This window comes from Amphiprion ocellaris, chromosome 23, assembly GCF_022539595.1.
Source record: "Amphiprion ocellaris isolate individual 3 ecotype Okinawa chromosome 23, ASM2253959v1, whole genome shotgun sequence".
Taxonomy (NCBI): Eukaryota; Metazoa; Chordata; class Actinopteri; family Pomacentridae; genus Amphiprion; species Amphiprion ocellaris.
In genome coordinates, this window is record NC_072788.1 from 8,892,775 (window position 1) to 8,913,093 (window position 20,319).

The window sequence follows — 20,319 nt, forward strand, 5'->3', positions numbered from 1 at the left end:
TATTTTTGTCTTTAAAAGAGCATCCTTTGTTCTTTAGATGCAGATGCACTGTTGAATCTTGTCCTAAACACTTGGTATTCCTGTGTTGAGCCATGCACTTGTGGAGCGGTTGTTTCGTCTCACCTATATATAGGCAATCACTACACTGGACCGTGTATACAACGTTGCTTGACTTGTAAGGAGATGTTTTATCATTAGGGGTGAACCAGATTTTGCCTTCCCAAACACACAAGCTACACAAGAGATGTTCTTCCAGGAGGTGTTTCTGGGAGACTTTCTGCATCATAAAGAAAAATAATGCAGCATCAGTGCTCTCACAACATTTTCCCATTAGTTCTCTGAAAACATCCCATCTGGATATACAAGTGCAATCAAAGCCACCAATGGGAGAGTGGAAATACTGTTAACGCAACTGCAAAATGCACATTTAGCTATTTGCAGCTGAAAGAACGCTGTGGGCATCATTAGCATTGAAAGCCACACTTTCAAACAAGCATAAACCTGCAACAGGGTGAAAGATCTGAAGTGGAAATATATCTATATGTACACCTCCATGTGTTAGTTCTGCATGGGAACACTCAATCATATTACGGTGGGCCCCAGGGGAACTTTTCTTCAAGGCGGGAACCTAATGGAGGACAGGGATGTGAGTAATCAGAGCAGAATGGGCAGCAGCAGATGACCACAAGTGGCTGGTGCTCGTCGGGGGAATCTGGATGCAGAGGTTAGGCAGGGATAGGAAAACCACACTGGAAAACTGACTTGGGAATGGCATCTGGTTCCCATATCCACAGTGTATCACAATTAGCCGGCATAAAATGACTTTAATGTGTGTGTATGTGTCTGTGAGTGTGTGTCTGCTTGTTGTTATGTGTTGGATGTTCCTGTGGGAGCAGGGACTCTGTGAACTGAGGAAAGTGATAGTGCGACAGTTTATATGAGCGTGTTGTGTAAGTACAGTGTCGAGATGCAAATGAAACATGGAGGAGATTCTCATTACTGAGCAGGGACACATTTAAAGGGCTTTAATGTAAATTGTAGGCATAAAAAGCCAAAACATTGAAGCCAAATTTCTCCCTGTGCAATTCTAAGCAAATTTCTGACCCGCAGACTTCTTGTTGTGGATATGAAATGTTGAATAACAGACAATGTTCCAGTTGGAAAAGTATTTCTTTTACTTCTTCTGTTGATTCGATTAGAACCACACACTGGCTGCTCTACATTTCTCATCATTTGATGTTGCGAGCTGGAGGAAAATTCCTCTCAATCACAAAGCTGTCAAGCCTCTTTTCTTTTTCTTCTCCTCCACTGTGAGCACTGCATTCTGCGCTAACTCTTCAACCACGCTAAGTCAGTAACAGTCAGTTTTCCCTGCGAGTATTCCGCCTGCTCAGCCAGCCAAAGTACACGACTAACTGCTTCAAATCCCGAGTGAGTAAACCTCAGAGTTGGCCCGACTGCTGCCGATTGTCATTTACTGACAAACAAGCGCCGCTGATGGGCACAGCGTGAGCACAGGACCGACATCTAAAAGGTCAAACTCTTAATGTTGTCACATCCAGTGCCAGTAGGCTTCTTCAGGCACTGCTGCCCTTACGAGCCCAAATAAACGCTGTCATGTCAAATAGATCCACTTTCAGCTTTCGGCGGGGCCTCTACAGCTCCAAAGCCTGCGTGTATCTGCCCTATCCCTGGCTGTTACGCCTGGTAATGTGCTTTTTCTAGTGCGAACTCTCAACATAACACTGCAACACGGCAAGAAAGTGTAAATGATCACAACTCCGGAGCAGGCAGCAGCATCGACTGGAAGTTCACTTTGGATAAACTGGCACCCTTCCTCCTCGGTAGGTCAAAAGTGATCAAAGTCCAGCTGGAATATGTTTTATTAACAGGTGTGGAACATTTCAGATGAAGGATGAAGCGTTGAGGGCGCCTGGGCTCCTCTGCTTCACCCCCACGCTGCCTCTAATCCATGCACCGCAGCTGCATAATTCATAAACTGTGACAGATCATCCCCAACCTGCATCGCTGGAATCTCAGCTGATGAAGCAGGGGGAGGAGGAAACTCCTCGTCAGACGCAGACACAACCAGCTTTATTTACTTTGCTGCTAACATGACTGAACTCTTTCAAGGGCTCACGTGCTGCAGCGAAACTGGCCCGAGACTCCGGTGCGGTGCAGAAGACATGCTTAGCGGGGCTGAGGTGGGTTTGATATTTCCAGCGTTGTATCATTTTCAAATATTTCCCCTTTCCTTCTGACCAGATTTTCAAAGCACGCTAGGTTTTCTCTCTCTGTGTAATTTTAATTTAGTGTGGCATTCAGTCTGTGCTAAAAAAGTAACAGTGGTGTTAGTGGGTACTCGAGTGCAGCCTCGGGGATGGTGTTTTATGCTTGATTGCTGCTAAATGGTGTGCACACACAGCGGTGGATGCTTGGGTTTGATGTTGTGACATGAACCGCCCTCACAGAGTCGCAGAAAGATGAGAAAGGAAGATAAAACATGAGCAGCGAAGACATGACTTTACAAAATTATTAGGTTTTTTTTGCAATAAGAGGTAAAACACTGCCGATGCACACATCAACCCATATCTGTAACACGTCTGATTATTATTTTTTCAATCTGTGAGCAGAGCATCAAACTCTGTCGCAAAATCGACGCGAAAGCTCGAGCGGTGGAAAAAGCGGGGAAGTCAAAACAAAGCAAATCACTTTTCCATGTTTGAATGATGAGCCTTCAATGAGGATCCCTCCTGATGGGTTTCGATTGAGGAGGCCGGCTCTCTTTCTGCCTGTGGTCCCTGTCCATTCATCAGAGCTCAGCACCGATTAAGTCACAGATATGTGTAATGACTTCTGCAGCGGTTTTTGGTTTGTTTGGCTCCGGCGGCTGCGTACAATTTACGCAGTGTTCCTGGAGTTACTGTGGAGAGCTGTTGAATATTCATAGCGTTGTGTGTCCCCTCTCCCCACCACCATCATCCACCATCCCCTGGGTGGGCATACCGAAACCGCATGAGATCACCTACTACTGTCTGTTTCTTTTAAGGAAGCTGGCGTTGGATTTTTTTAATTTCAGAAACAGATCTGGTGAGCATCGGGTGAGTCACTGTCAGATTGTTGTATTCGCAGCCAGTCAAGCAGACAGCCGGTTCCTTCTATACAGTGAATTACAGATTTTTTTGGTTGTTTCGCTCACTGTGGCGAAAGCATTTCCAGCACCTTCTGCTACCTATAATGACTTCATCAGAGAGCGAGCTGCTGGAACGCTGTTGGCTTCTTATGTTCGCTGGATTTACCACCCAAAGGCCCAGTCCCACAAGCACCTGAATGCAGGTACATTTACCAGTAAATCCAGCTTGCCCAAACATTTCAGAGACACCTCCTGGGCTTTTTTCTGCCTCTGAGACATCTCACAGTATGATTTTATTTGTCAGATGTAAGGCCTGGCGAGAGAGGCTGAAAAGCAAGACCACCTGCTCTTACTTATGTCCCAGAACCCCAGGAGCGAGTGTCTGAGAAGGCTCAGAGGATTAACTTACGACTTTTACAGCTCAGTCGGCACACGCTATTGTACCTATTCAATCATACTTGCCTCTGGACTATAAAAGTTTTTTTTTTTAAACAGAGCGCACGCACATGTACGCACACACACAGTGCCCGCTTGACCCGGTTATAAAGCAAACTGTCACAAGCCCTGGCACTTCTAAATGTATGTATGTGTTTCTCTTCATCTTGGAGGAAACTCTGAAGTTTTCCATCTGTTAAGAGGAGTGAATCTGTGATCACCCAGCAGTGTAATGAGGTGAGATAATCTCTTCGGGTTCAGGGAGCTGGCAGGGATGTTTGCTGGTAGCAGGAATATTACAAACCAGACTGGCCAGATGATAGGGACACAGCTCCCTATTAGAGGGAGTTCTAATAATAAAGTCTGACTACGTGGTGCAACTGGTGGCGTGATTTCGTCTACTAGTTTGCCGTACCACTTTTTTATAATTTGGGAAAATGCACTTAAACTGCTCAAGAGTTAGAACAGAAAATCAGTGGCATTCATTTGTCTATAAGCTCATTTTAAGTTGCAGCCAGCAGCTGATTCGTTTAAGTCAGTACAGACACTGGAAACAGTCAAACAGCTACTACACGCCAAAACTCACTAATCTACATGTAATATTACATTTGTTTAGTCTGTGCTGTGAAACATGATAAGTAAAACCTCAAATTATAGTATTAACCCCCTAAACTACAGTTTCTGGGTGTTTTTTTATTCCCGTCTCATTTTTCCTCACTGTGGGCTTTTTCTTTTTTTACTGCAATATAAAGTCCTGTACTTCTATGGAAACAGCGCAACCATGACTAGAAGTACAGAGAACTAAAACATGTATCATATGCAGTGTGATACACACATAACGCCATAAAGCAGGGGTGTGAAGCATGTGGCCTGCGGGCCAAAACCGGCCATGCAGAGGGTCCAATCTGGCCTGCTGGATGACTTTGTAAAGTGTAAAAATTACAGAAGACATTAACTGTAATTTATGAATTTGTAAAACTATAAATTTAAAATAATTCCTAGATTATGACAAGTTGTTTTGATAATAAAGTAACATACTATATTGCTCATTGCTCTTTTGTGTCTCATTTTTGGATTATTTTGTCTTGTTTTTGTTGTTTTTGTTGTTTTTGTTGACTGACTTGAGCTCATTTGTGTCATCGTTTTGTCATTTCCTTTTTGTCTCGCCTGTTTTTTTGTGTCTAATTTTTTTTCATGTTGTGCTTTGCTTTATTCTTTGTTTTGTGTATCATTTTTGTCGTTTTGTTTCAGAGTTTTGTCATTTTTTGTCTCGTCTGTACATTTTTTTGTCGCTTTATAACTTTTTTGTGTAATTTTTTGGCTTTGTTTCATGTCGTCTGTCTCATTTTTTGTCATTTTCTTTCTCGCTTTTTTCGTTGGTCATTTTTGTAATATTTTGTCTTGTTTTTGTAGTTTTTTGTCTTTTTTTTTTTTTTAAAAGTAAAATACTATCATTCAGTTCCAGCCACCTGTGACTAAATGTTTTGTACCTTTGTAGACACTCTGTGATCTGTTAGTTTTAATTTGTAAATGATAAACTGAGGCAAAATATTGCTGAAATCAAACTTATTTTTTAAAGAAATTTCAGGTTGTTCATAATGTTTTGTAGAAAGATAATTCCTTAAATGTGAACATTTTCAGAATGTAATTTTTTTTACACTAAAACAGGAAAAAGTCGAGTTGTCATTATTTATCGGTTATTATGCTATGATTTGACTGGTCCGGCCCACTTGAGATCAAATTGGGTTTAATATGTCCCCTGACCTAAAATGAGTTTGACATCCCTGCCATAAAGCACAAAAAAGGAAACGCAAAATATGAATTTGTGTGAAGTTCACACTTAGGAAGCACCACTACTACAAAATACGTGGAAAGAATGGTGAAACAACATTCAATAGATATTTTACGACTCGTATTTTTAATTTGTTTCCATACTAAACACTGCCTGCAGTTCAGCCAAGTTCAGGCAAAAAAAAAAAAAAAAAACTCCCTAAATTGTTGTCCTGTGACTTTTGGTCACAGCTGAGTCACTCATTACTTCAGTTGCATTGAAAAGGACAGATTTTTTTTTTTCTATTTTAACATAATCTAGTTTGTGCAAATACTTTCAATTTTTGTCAAATTTTAAATAAGACATGTAGAATAAAGTGATTTTGATGAAATATTGTGATTTTAAGCTTAATTTTGGTTAATTTTCTCAGTGGAAGAGTACATCATCGATGAGTAGTTCATGCATTTTCTGAAGGGGAAAAATCCAACTTTTTTTTTTCAGTTTTTACAGTTTCCTGCTAGGATAAATGATGTAATTTCAGTCTTTTTTCTTCAAAGACAACATGCCTTTTCAAACTTGCTGGCCTGCTTTGGTGTTCACAGGGTTAAGGACGATTACATGCAGGACTATTTCTTGGGTCCCTGGAGCTCCTGCTGGTTTCCTGACAACCTCACTGTGATAACAAGACTGGGGGTAAATTTAGCGCACGGACTGGAGAGCGCTCATCGATCGTCTTGTCCAACTCAAGCAAGAAAGTGGGTGACTCTGTTTCCCAACATGTCAAATAACTTCATGGTTTGCTGGCTGTTTTTTTTTTTTCTTTCATGCTAAAAATTTCTGTGCAGATACATTAGCAGGATCTGCTCATCTCATGTCTACAGTCTTAAAACTTAAACTGCAGCAACGTGTGACTATGTTTCACTTGTGTTGGGTTGTGTTTACCTTCAAACGGCTATCACAAATGAAGACGAGAGGCAGGGATACTTACAGGAGGTCCTGAAAGAGAGAGAAAAAAAATAATGCTTAGTATGTTTTCAATTACAAAGATATAAAGATGTAGATCATTTATACTCCACTTTAAACCTCATATTCAAATAACTAAGAAGGAATCCATCTAGCTGTGATGCGTTCACTGACACCATGACACCAAAATCCCACTTATCTTTCTACCTGTGCTGTAGAACATTAGCACTGTGACAATCTATTTTCCATTCAGTCGGGCCAGCAGCGGCCACCAGGTCCACCGATCACATTTTACATTCGTAAGTGGCTCTGATTTCACTACTACAAGGGGTTGCGAGCTTGTTAAAAAATCCCCCCACGTTTTTGCGAGGTGACGCTCGTCTTTTTCCCCCCAATTACTGCTGCTCAAAGGACTCTGTGCCAGTGCAGTTCAGGGCTCCCCAGAACCCTGCAAATCATTCCAGGTCTATAGGTTCTTATTAAAAAGGTACCCAGCTGCTTTAACCCTGAAAAGAAGGAGTTTTTTGGGGGTTTTTTTTTGTCATTACAAGTCCTATGTCCTTGAACTGTTCTTCTTCATGACCAGTTGCAAATCGCTCCTACAGCTGGAGCGTTTAAGTGTGTTTGAGACTCGCTGGGCCGCATTTCTGTAGCGTTGTTTTATGGATCGTTGAGTTACAGTAGACCACTTAGATTTTAATAAACCCGCTCCCCCGGGTGTGTTTTTTTTGACATGTCCCACTGCGTCGAATGGCTCAGAACAAGTATTTCAAACAGCAATTATGGAAAATCAAAGAAATATGTGATAAAAGGGTCCAATTTCCTGCAAAGTACACAGCAGGCACCTCAAAGGTTTCAGGGGAAACGGCTATTACAGCTTCTTGATGGTTTAAGTTAAATTAAAAACAGTGTTGTAAAACACAGCATGAGGCATCATTATTATATATATATTTTTAAACATCTGATGAAAAAAGGAGAAAATTTGGCCGCAAAGGTGCCAGAAAATGATGGAAATAAGGGCAAATATCGTTAAAATAGAGTTTTTGAATCGAGGTATGTCATTTTACAGTGATGTTGACGATATGACCAGCTTTTGTGCAGTTTTTTTTTTAAATGGTTGACAACATAACAGTGATTTTAGTAGATATTATATGCAACTTAAAATAGGGAATAATAACAGTCAAATAAAAGTTGAAATAATTAACTGCAATTTTTCAATCCACAATATAGATGTTTTTTTACTTTCAAAAAATGATAATATCAGTAAAAAATAATTGTATTTTTATTATTTACATCAAGTAAAAACTTTCTGGTCAAATGCTGTATAAAAACAAATTATTTTTACCAATACAGTTCTTGATGTTGATGTTTTCTGTGGTTAGTATAAATGTATGTTTTTATGATTTTACTAGTTAATCTATGTAATTTAACAAAACAGGAAATATCTGTAACAGTTTAAAAGATTATTTGCCATTTTCCAATCCTTAACTGATTTTTTTCTTTCAAAAATGTTTATCAGAAAAACAATAAAATTTTCAGAAGATTTAAATACAGTAAAAAAATAATGTGATTTTATGGTCAAATGTTGTATAAGAACAAATCACCATCTATACAAATTAAGATTTTTGAGATGGTTTTTATAGTTGTGTCCTGTTTTTAAATTATTAATATGTAAATTTCAACTTTTCCATGATTTTAGTAGTTATTATTGGTGCTTCTTTCAAATATCAAATATCTGTGCAATATGAATCATTTTTCCTTATTTAAACACAGTAAAAGTAGTGTAATTTCACAGTAAAACATTGGAAAAGAACAAATTACCATGTATATAAAAAAAAAAAAGATTTTTGATATGGACATTATTTATAGTTTTGATCTGTTCTTTTATGGTTAGCATGTAAATTTATATTTTTCTACAGTGATTTTGCTAGTTATCATCACAAGTAACATCTGTAAAATAACAGCAAATAGTTTTTAGAAAATAAAAAAGCGGTTAAAACCCAGTGTTCCTGACTCACCAGTACAGGTGTTTATGTGGAAAATGGTTGCTTACATCATGATAAAACCTGTTTTCGACACAAAGGTCACACAGCAGCTGCAGTTGCTCTCCCAATTTCCCTTTTTTTTTGTGGATAAAAGCTGTTTCTGCGCCACTGTGTCATTAAACTGCTTCAGCTGCTCAATCTGCGCATCAATTCCTCCTTTGCTGAGTGCAGGTACCTGAGTAACAAGTCCTGATTGTCCACATATGGGAAAATATGTGAGGAAACTTCTAACACTTTCCAGCTTTGACCACCTGCTAGAACAGTTTGAGACTGTGGCTTTCACGGCTACAAAACCTTTTTTCATCCTAAACTGTCATGCCACACTTTCCCTTTCCATACGTTACCGGCAAACAAACAGGAGATCCTAATGAAGTGTCCCATTCATTTTTAATGCAGAGGTAAATATCACTGTGTCTTTTTCCCTTCTGTCAGTCGCAGCCAAGTCTGGGTGAGACCTTCCCTCCTGCCTTTGCAGATGAGCAAACTGCAAAACACCTCGCCATGAATTTGTGGGGGAACTCACAGCGGTTTAGTTACTTTTGGTTAAAGGGAATCATGAATTAAATATGCCTCCCTTCAACATCCGGCAGTGTTGAGAACTTAAGAGAGGGAAATTGGATTTGCAGAAGGCTTACAGTGCAGAATTCAGCACGCCTGAGCCCATCAAGGACTGAATTTTTCAGTCGTATAAGTAATGTTTTCAGGTTTTTTTCTCCCTTGAAATGCTACGCAGAGTTTGACACTGGGCTCCAATGATGCAGCATGGGAGACCAAGTCTAGTCCCCTGTAAATTCAGCAGCTATAATTGTGTGCTAATGTGCAGAATTACACTTGAAAATGGCATTTTTCTGCACATAAGAGTAGATAAAGAGCTTTAATGCTTAAATCTCCCTTCTGACAACATATTCATCCCAGTTAGTGCTGTAATTTGGCCTCTTATACAGATTCTAAGACCTGCCTTTCCAGTTTTTATCTATTGTCTGCCCTTAATAGACCACTGTACCTCTGCAGCTCAGACATCATGACTGGGCACGATTGTTTGCTCGTTTCCAATTGATTTGTCAAGAGAAGGCTATTCACATTCCCCACATTTGCTCCGGCTGAACAGGGAGCGAAAAAAAAAATTGTCTATGCACAATGGTGCCATTTGAAATATGCTGGCACAGTGGATGTTTATTGGAAAGTTGAGCGCTGCATAAACAAAGCCTGGCAGGATTTCAGATCTGCAGCCAACCAGAACATTCAACTGTTGTCCGACTGTCATTTGATTTCACTTTTTTTTTTCATCTTCCCTCACTTTAAGTAAATTAGAAAAAAAGAGAAAAAAAGAAAAAGCATTCACATCTTTTAAAAAAAAAAAAAGATTCTACATTTGGCAGAGTTAAAAAACAAGCAAACCTCAGCTGATTAAGTTTAATTTGTGACATTTTTAAAAGCAGTGTCTGGATTTGTTTTTTCTTCCCTCCTCACAGACACAGTGTTTGTTTCTCAGGCTGTGAAACCAAACCGCTCCCAAACTCAGGACCTCGCTTTGCCCCGTCTGTCTAACTTCTGTTTTTTTTTCTTCTTTCTTACAAGGGCAATACTTTTGCTTCCGCGCTCTGCTGCTCTCCACTCCAGAGCCCATTATCACTCCCGCTATCAGGTGCGGCCGAGTGCATGTTCTGGCTGCGAATTCAATTTGCGACGACGCTTTCCGGAGAGCGTCGCTGCACATGTCCTTTTTCCTCCATACTCAGAGGGTTTCCGCCGGGCCAAGTTCTTTGAGTCAGCTCGAAAACAGAGAGGAAGGGAGGGTGTGTGTGTGTGTGTGTGTGTGGGAGGAGATTGGAGATCCTTGAATGCGTTATGACAACTTGTTGCTGAGTGTGTGGACGCCAACAAAGCGTGGGTTATTAAATACACACACCGAAACGCAAGCACATCATGTCTGGAATGGACCGGAGTGTCTAAAAGTTTAGACACGGACGTCATCAGGCCCAACAAGTTTGGCCGTCACTTGTCCAAGCTGCAGTTTTACTGTGAAAATCCACCGTTTCTATAGCAACTGAAGCTCAAACAATCCGCTTAAAACCACCAAGGCCACAAATTACACATCTATAACCTATTTTGGCTTCCAAAGATATACAGTGTACTTTTACATGATTGTAAGTGCAGGATGATTTGCTGATGTCCTGCTGAATTATTCCCTTAAACTGCTCCTGGATTGAAACTGCTGTGATCTCTGATCCAAACACACACAAATGTACATACCAGTTTCTCCGTTGCGGCCTCGTCTTCCTCGCTTCCCCGGAGGTCCTGCAAAAAAAAAAAAAAAAAAACAAGAACATAATACATTTTAGTAGGTAATGTGATTGTCTTTTTGTTTGTCTAAGTTTCATATTCTTCAAGTATTCTCACAGTCACGCCACCCTGCAACCAGGATGAGGAAGAATCGCTGGGAAATATTGTATTTGGGCAAAAAACACCTCAGAATACCAATGTTTACTGAGTATTTAGGCTCTATTTAGACATAAGCTGATGTATAAGAAGTGTGTTATCATCTCAGTTTCTTCCTCTTCCTCTCTGAGTTTTCTTTCAGCACGGATGCCCTGGTTTTTAAATTGTTTATCTAGACGGTATTTTCCTGTTTGCCTTTCTCCTATCAACACTATCATGCTGCTAAAGCTCAGCTGGAAGAGTAAAACAATTACACGCTTTGCCAGGTTTTACACATCCAGGACTTGGCTGGGTTTATATTGTGTGCATGTAGTCTTAAAAAAAAAAAAAAAAAAAAAAAAAGAATTAAACCTTTGGAAGGTGGGAGCATCTCTCTGAAACTGACCTCCGAGCAAAACATGCAGTGTTTTCCTCAGGATTCTGTGTGTATTCAGTCGAGCTGTTTTCACATTTGCACGGACATCATCGAAAAAAGGAAAACTACTTTCCACTTTATATCAAAGAGAACTTTCACTGCTGTTATGTCATAAAACTAGGCCATGGATGGAGAGGAAATGCGGAATTATTAGTCCTTCAAAAGCAGAAAATTGAAAAATTTTAGCTTCTGTGCAGGCAAATATGTGATGAATGGTAGTGCAGGTTATTATGCATGAATCATCTGATGACGTTTTCAAACAAACGAAGTGGTAAATCTCAGTGCAGTCAATAATTACAATCCTGTATAGTTCATATTGATTCATTCCCCATTTTATGACAGAAAATCTGTTAAAAATAGGTGGTTGCCCTTGAATCCTCTGAATTGCAAGCAGTTTCTGGGTGTTTTTGCCCACTGTGGGCTCATTTTTCACTGCATTTTTCACTACAAGAAACAATGGCAGAAAATTATTGTACTCTGTAGAAACACAGCCTGCAGTTCAGGCAAAATGTCACAGAATTTTTGCCATGTGACTGTTGTCCACAGCCGAGTCATTAATGACTTCACAGTTCGGTCAAAAAGCTTTTAGTATTTTCACTGAATCTGGTTCAAATTACTGCTTTTTTGGCAGAGTTTATAAATGACCCATGTAGAATATTAACATTTTGTTGTAATGTCACAATTTTAGGTTTAGATTTGGTTGCGTTTCTTGTCAGAAAGCCACATTAAACTGGTCAAGAAATCTGAACATCTGATGATTCTTTCTGTTTCATTAGTTTCTGGTTCTGATAAATGGTGTAATTTTTTAAGACAGCATGCCTTTCAAACTCGCCAGCAGGTTTTGGGATTCAGATGGTTAAAGGAGCAGTCAGTATCAAAAAGACTGGAATTGAAAACAGAACCAAGAGCAACAATCTCCTCTGTCTCCTCACCAATAACACTGTGAAGGCTTATTATGCAAATCACTTTAAAACCTCTTTTGACCCCCTTTCAGTCAAAGAGTTGCATTTAGTCGTTCGAGGTTCAAGATAATTACAGTAACGAAATGAGTTTGGGGGAAGTTTCTGAACAGACTCTGACAGCTGCTCCAAAAGGATGACTTTATGACACTGGGCCTTTGTCTGCAGCTAAAAAACTAGACTAAAAAGACAAAGCAATCATACTAATTACTAATCTACATAACCTGACCTGACCCCAAATCCCCAGAGTGAACAAAATCCTCCCTCTTTATGTTCCAGCATGTCTTTCCCTTCTGTATTTGCCAGACATTGTGCACTCCAGCCCTCCATAAGTAAAGCGACAAAGCAAAGAGCAAAAATAAGAAGAATAATCCTCGTTTACACGCCGTTTGGTTGATTTATGACATTCCAGATGTGGTACTGGGGTGCAAAATGCAAAGATTATGTTGCACAACTCTTTGTATGATGCTAAGTCCTCGATTTGATCCCACTGTTTGGCTTCCAGCTCTGCTCCTTTTGAAGCGAGTCCAGGATAACGTCTGCCAGTGAAGGGTCCCGGCACAGTTTAAAGTATGTAACCACAGGTGGAGTTTGACTCTCACTTTACTATGGTTCACATCAACCCTGCTTTCTCCATACGTTTGTTTTTGAAGGTTTTAAAGGAAACAGAAGGGGGGTTTACTGCGCTTGGCAGCCGCTTCATTATTGCTCACTCTGAAAATGACACTTGACACCTCCGAGAGGAATATTTTGCACAACGATACGACATCCGCCTGATTTCGGTGGTATATTCTTGACAGCTGTTAAGAAAACATTCCCCAAATGGGAGCCGGTGGTCCAGACTTTACAATAGCGCACATTATTTTCAGATATTCTCATGATTCACAATATTCATCATAATATTTTTCATTCTGATTATAGACTGTAAGGAGAGATCACCATACAAACCAGATTATACCAGCGACAATGAAATGCTGGGTACAGATCACTGTGTGCCAACAATAATACTTCATTTTATGACTCACCAAATGAAAGAATAACTTAATGTCTATGAGGACCAATCAAAACAGGTTTTTGGTTGTATTTTAAATTAAATTAAAGATCTCTGGTTAGAAATGAAATCAACAGCGCTTAAGAACTGGATCCTGGAGTGATGAGAGACTGTTAAACCATCATTCTTGCTCAAAAACATTGCGCTGGCCTGCTGTTTTCTCACAGTATCCCAAGCACAGTCATGGAACAATGATTTCAGAAAAAAAAAAATGTGGCTGGGAATTTCAAGATGAGGGTCAGCAACTCTGAACAATCTGTTGAAGCCTTTTCAGCAGCTTCGGAGTCGGAATGTGAAATAAATCAAAGTGGACTTAAAGTTCATTTAAATGTTTGGTCAGACAAATATTTTGGTCAGACATAACAAAATGGAACCCGCGGTGTTGTGCATTGGGGTTTTACGTTGTGTTATTTGGTGGCTTTTGTAGTTTAGAATGTGAGCAACTTTAGGCATCAATAAACGTGCGGTTTGGCTTCGTTTTTAGCTGTGCTGAGAGTGAATGCTACTTCATTCCAGACTGAAATATCTTGACAACTATTGCATGAACTGACATGGAATTTTGTGCTGACATTCAACAGTTCCTTGACGAGCTATTCTAAAAGTTTGGGTGATTCTCTGACTTATCACAGGATGAATCAAAACTTTGGTGATCTTATTAAATTTGTCCATCACCTTTTAATTATCTGTCCATTGTAAATCCCACGTACGTCACACTGAGAATACTTTTTTCTTCTTTCTTAGTATTTCTTAAGAATTTGGGCGCCTGCCTTTAAACACAAAACTGCATCTGATTGTAAAAACCTGTGCAGTTCACTTAAATCCATTGCTTCCTTTAATCCAAAAGGCATGTTAGCCTTTAAAAACACATTTATTAGAGAAAGAACATGAAGAGTCTTTGGTTTTCCAACAAGTTCTTGAATTAATCATGTCTGATGTGTGGTTCCATTACGAAACTGAGCCAGATCCAAGACAAAAATTTAGATTTTTCATCAAAATGTCACATTTAAAAATTTGTCAAAAATAAACAGTTTGCTCTGATCAGATTAGGTAGAAAAGAAAAAATTCTGGGCTTCTTGGAGGAACCAGGAACCTCTTAGTTACTCAGCTGTGACCAAATGTCATGTGAAGAAAATTCAAAGACTTTTCAGCTGAACTAGACTGAATTGCAGGCTGTGCAGAGAGGAAAAAATAGATGGAAACAAACCTATAGTATGTACAGCGCCGATTTTTCTTTTCAAGTATTTGCAACATCTGTGGACACTTGCAAAAATGTTGGAGCTGTCTATTCCAGTTTTTAAAAAAATAATCAAAGAAATTCAATTTTTGTGATTCATGGCATTATAACCGTGTCACACTGCACAGAAGACATTTTTACTTCTGTTGTAACAGAAGCAAAAAAGTGTCAGAAATTGGGGTTCAGAGAGCTCAAATGACAAAACTTAAAAGTATGCAGTGATTTCAGTGCAAAGTTGGATATTTTATTGTTTAAATATGGGTTATTTGATATTGTCAAACATAATAGCACATCATGCTGCAAATTGTAATTTTGCTCAAATGCAATAAACCACAAAATGCCTCCAAACTCATCATTTTATCTGTTAACACGATGGTTATAGACTGTGACTTGAACAGCACTATGTTAGCTGTAAGAGCAGCATGAAACCATCAGCATTACACTGACAGGTCTCAACATTTATTCATTTTCTACTTTTTTTTCCAGGGATAATCACACAACATGGGATTTTTACATCCCACAGAAGGTTTTTGGTTGCTAAATTTGATAGTTGTAGTCATATGAATGCTATTTGGCACAAAGGAATCCCATGTAACTGGCAGCATTGCGAAACCTGCTGTTTCAAGCCATGACTGTATTGTTTTTTGAATAATTTCGCTCATGTTGTTCATTACGATGTTATTTCAAAGTTACGCATAGCTTGAGATAATAAACTTCTTGTTTATGCTTCATGCAATTGAGACACAATTGCCTTTTAGCACTACCCATCATCCAGACTCATTTACAATACCAGCATTGTTTCAGAGCTTGATATACATAATCAGACCACTCAAAGCTTCTTTCATAAAGTAATACAGCCATTCCTCAGAATAAAAGTCAAAGTTATGCCAAAAATAGCAAACTGGGTACCAGCTCCAACCTCCAAAATAAATCAAGTTTGAAGAGAGCTGGCCTGAGACTTCACAGTAAGACCACTTGCACCTTTTGGGATGTAGTGAACAAATTCAGATGTTTTCTGAAACTGCAATCCATAATCATATATAGTTTGCGTTACCGCATGTTAAAATGTCATCGTACATGAAGCTTTAAATTTTCTTATCTCCAATGTTCTCTATGTCACTTGCTAAAGAGTACACTTTTGGATGATTGTTCAAACATATCATTGGTTTCTGTTAATGTGCAAACAAAATCTAAAATCATACATTTTGGAAAAAAAAAAACCCCACCTGCTTATTAAGGCGATCATAAAAGGATTTCATGTTTGCTTCATTCATCAACACATTTTCCACGGTTGATTTTAAAACCGCTTCTCCCTCCAACTTTAAACAGTCGGCCTTATTCACGGATACCAAAAGCACCACACACTGACCTGACTGTTTATATATGACTCATAGAAACACAATGTCCAGCAGGAACGTATAACAGAAATGTCACAGCCATACAATACTTCCAGGGGCAATGTTTGCACAAACTGACATGAAACTGTTTTGCTGGAGTTTGGTTTTCGGTTTTGGCAAATTTTACACCGAGGGTACAACATGAACACCAAGACCAAAAAGATCCATCCATTTTCTCAGCATATCGGGAGTCAGGTCATGGTGCACGTCAAGAATTCTTTCTCTTGAACAACATTTTCCAGCTTCTACTGGATGGTTTTTTTTAGATGTTCCCAGGCCTGATGAGATATGTAAAATTTCAAGCGAGACCTGGGGTTTACTATTAGTTGGGAATGCCTGGAAAATTTGCCAAAGTAGTCACTCAGGAGGCATCCTAATCAGATTCCTGAACCACCTCAGCTGGGTCTTTATGCCTCAACTCTACAACAAGCTTCCTCCGACTGTTCGAGACCCTCAACCAACTGCTGTCCAATGGAAGAAACTGATATCAGCCACTTGCAATCACTTTCTTTTGGTTGCTACCCAGAACTCCTGACCATGGATGAGGGTTGGAATGTAGATGGACTGCTAAATTAACCATCTGCTTCAGCTCCGTCTTCACCACTACAGTCTGCCCCAGTCCGTCTGTCCATCTAACGCTCCATTTTCCTATCAATCATGAACAAGATCCCGAGAAACTTCACTTGAGGCAGGAACTCACCCCTAACCCAGAGAGATCAATCCACCATTTTCTGCGACACAACCAAGGCCTCAGTCTTCTAAGCGCTGATTCTCATCCAAACTCCTTCATACTTGCCGACAAACTGCACAACTGTTTGCTTAAATTCACGGTCTGATGAAGCCAACACAAACACATCATCTGCAAAAACCAGAGAAGCAACTCTGAGGACCTCAAACTGGACTCTTTCCTCACCCCAACTGCACCTTTACATCCTGTCCATGAATATCACAAACAGGATCTGAGACAAAGGGAAACCTTAGCAGAGTCCAACATCCACCGGAAACTTGTTTGACTCTGTGCCGAAAATTCAAAAGCCAAAAAAGTGTTCTTCAGAATCTCGGGAGAAGGATTAACTGAGCACTTTACTTTCTGTGTGCTGTTAGACAAACAGACTTTTGTATCAATTCCCAGTTTGAGATGCATAGTTTTGTCCGGCCTCATCAAGTGTAAAGTAATATCGACTTCATCGTTGTGTTGCTAAACACCATAATATCCTTCTGAAAGTATCTGCATACGTATACAATAAACTGGGCCATTTCAAGATGGCAACAACTAGCTTCAGAACTTGAATTTCAGCTGAAATGTTAAGAATATTTCTCAAAACAAAAACTCTGATGATCAATGTGTGTGCAAGCATTCCAAGGATTTAGGAAGAGTTAGTCAAAACAGACTTTAATATAGTCCATTTAATCCCACAACATGGATGGATGAGTTTATTAATCCTGGCAACACATGGTATCCAGGTCAGCCGAACTAAAGCTGCACAAAAGCTGGCTTTGAACTGCACAATCATTTGTTACTTTACAAGTACATTTTTGTGGAAACGTCTGGCAAAGAGGAGCCCAGTTTTGATCCAAGATCCTCATTACTATGCATGACAATGAATAAATCAATACATAAAATGCTAATTCATGGAACACTGCGTCCACTGTCCAAGGGGAAAAAAATGGAAATTTAACCACAATTTTAACATCATCCGAGTCCATGAATGTCACTGTTCACTTCATCTCAGTGTGTATTGTTGTCAGAAAACAACAGCTAGCACAGAAAGCAGCAGAGTAATTATGTAATGAGTGCACTTTTCAACGGACTCTACACAAAATGTCAATTTTACTCCAAAAGCTTGGTGTAAAACCTGACAGTTTATCTAGTCGAGTTTATTCCACTACCTGCACCGACCTCTGAGCTCTCTAAAGCTCTACAGATGCAGTTAAGTTGAAGCACATCTGTGTTTCTCTGACACAAACACCCAATTCAAGACTTTAGAAATACAGTCAACAGATAACAGGACAAAGATGGATGAAGATCTGGACTGTGTCTTCACCAGCTTCCAGATTCCTCTTGAGGTCATCCGTCAGGGGTATTGTTGAGTGAAATCGAACTTGTGACCCACTAAAGCAGCTCCGGAAGACAAGCCCTTGCACTCTAACTACTATTGCTAATCCCTTAACTTCCTGAAATGCTTTAAATTTAAGAGACATGAAGCCAGAACAAAGAGTTTCTCCTCAAAGGGGCAACTTATTAGGCCCCGACAAGCCTCCAGGACCTGCTACTTAAATTACCATATCATTCTCTAAATGTTTGTAGCATGACTAGCAGGCTGTGCTGCTCTAAAGTTAGCCCACCTGACCCTATTAAACCGTACTTACCATAAGAAAAGCATGCAATCTATTTAATGGCTTTAGAAGAAGGTCAAGCAAAGGTTGTCTAATTTGTGACCAACCAGCTGCACCTACGGTTGGATTTTTCCAAGCACAGTTGTGTTTGCATTTGGAAAAAAAACATAAAAAAATACATGTGGATGTTTGTGATTCCCATATAATGAGCTTCACTTGTGTCACTGGAAGTTCAACTCCTGGAAATTCGAGGTAAGTTTCCAGAATTCCTGCAATCGGATACAAGGAGCAGACTACAGCAGCATGGTTAGCGTGTAATGTTATGCCTTTTCAAAGAGCAACCCTATTATCAGGCTTGTTTAAAGGCAGCGGTTCTTTAACTGCCTTTAAATAGGAGTCATGCTGTTTGGATTATTTTTCTTGCAGGCCAAAAATAAGTAGCGGATTGTAATACAGACAGGTAAAACAGTTTGTTAATCTGTTTAAAGGGTGCCAATCTAATAGCCTACAGTGCTAAATCCTGGTTTCTTTCTTATAACAGACTCTACAGTTTCTGGCAACATCATATAAACAGCAAATTCTGAAGAATTCGGGTGCTTTTTTTAATTTTCCCAAGACCCACATTTGAATCCCGACCCGACCTAGAAAAACAATGTTCTGAAGGATCTTTCACATTATTCTCTGATCCTGTGACATATATCTCCATTATCCTTATTTCCAAGTGCACTTAACTTCAATGTAACAATTTCCTGAATAAATATAATGATTATAGCCATTTCCCATGTACTTATTTGCAATTATATTTAATTTGCTGCCCAGAACAGAGACCATTGTGTCTGATTTTTACATTTACTCATTGTCCTTCCTTGCTGCACTCATTTTGTCACCACATAAAGCCTTCTGTAGTCCACACAGGCACGCACATATACTGTAATTATCTGGTTTATTTTCTGTTTTCTTGCTACAGGGCGACAAAGTCTAGTTCCAATCAGCAGCTTTCACAAAGAACATCTCTGTATTTCTCTGTAATGAATATGTTGTTGTGAGCAGAGAGACGTGTGTTTACTTTGTTACCCAAGACAGTACGATTAGTTAGCTGGAGATTTACAGTAAAGCAAGACGTCTCACTGATTAGAGCCTAAATTAGATCTAATGAACAGTCATGAGGAGTAATGAGTAGTGACGCCTGCTGCACAAACTCTAATGAAACGCAGTTTTCAATTACAAAACATCACAAATACATACAGTCTATGTCAGTGCTCTTATTATTAAGGTTAAAACTAATATAAACAAGGGCATTTGTTGATGTCAGTAAATTGTAAGACTGAAACTAATTACATCAAGCAACATTTATTACGAAGCAGAGAGCCGAAAATAATTTCTGAGAGCGTCTCTGTGTGTATACCCAATGGTGTTCAGAGAATGCTGTTATCAACTCAAAATGAATTCATTTCTCCAACCATCCCTGATGAATACAGCAATTTTGTGCCTCTGTGTGTGTCTCTGTGTTCTGCACTGTGTTTGTCCAGATGCCAGTTATCAGTTCATTAAACCACGAGTCAATCCATTAGGATGCGAGGAATTGTCTGCCTCTGCAGACTCCATTAACACTGCGTCAAGCAGACTGAAACCGGTATTAAAAATGCATCTTTTCTGTCCTGCACCACAAGAATATAGTAGTCTCATAGTGTTGCGCTAATTGCAGACCAAGTAACCGTTTTGGCACTCGAGAATCTCCGCATTGATTGAACGGTTGAGTTGTCTTCAGCGTGTAACCTCCAAACAAAGACGCACACTTAACACACAGTTTCTGGGAGTGAAAATCGTTACAGAACAAGCAGCTTCTCTCTGGTTCTTTGTCCAACACACACGCACTGGCGGAAGACAAATGACATGAATACGAGTACGGCTGGAAGGCATGCATGGATCATCTGCGCTTTTGCTCCGGTTCAGTGTCAAGGCTGGAACACTCCTGAGGAGGAAGCGGGGCCTTTGAGAGAGCCTTTTCATCACCTTCAGAGATCAATGTGTTTTCCTCTGGCAACAGGCTGAGTGCTGGGATACTTGAGACCCACCCCGTTCGCTGCACACTGCAATTATCCTCCCCGCAGTACTGACTGCGGTCGTGATGGAAGCAGAA

The 20,319-nt window shown here is 39.6% G+C and overlaps 1 protein-coding gene across 1 annotated transcript in view; it reads right to left on the reverse strand.

Moving 5' to 3' along the window:
• Positions 1 to 20,319, reverse strand: part of LOC111589166 (collagen alpha-1(XXV) chain) — a 181,943-nt gene that overhangs the window by 71,959 nt on the left and 89,665 nt on the right. Inside the window, exons 3-4 of the mRNA XM_035943763.2 lie at positions 10,601 to 10,645; positions 6,328 to 6,335 (exon numbers count right to left, since the gene is read on the reverse strand). Coding sequence (XP_035799656.1) covers positions 6,328 to 6,335; positions 10,601 to 10,645 — 53 coding nt within the window. The remainder of the gene's footprint in view (positions 1 to 6,327; positions 6,336 to 10,600; positions 10,646 to 20,319) is intronic.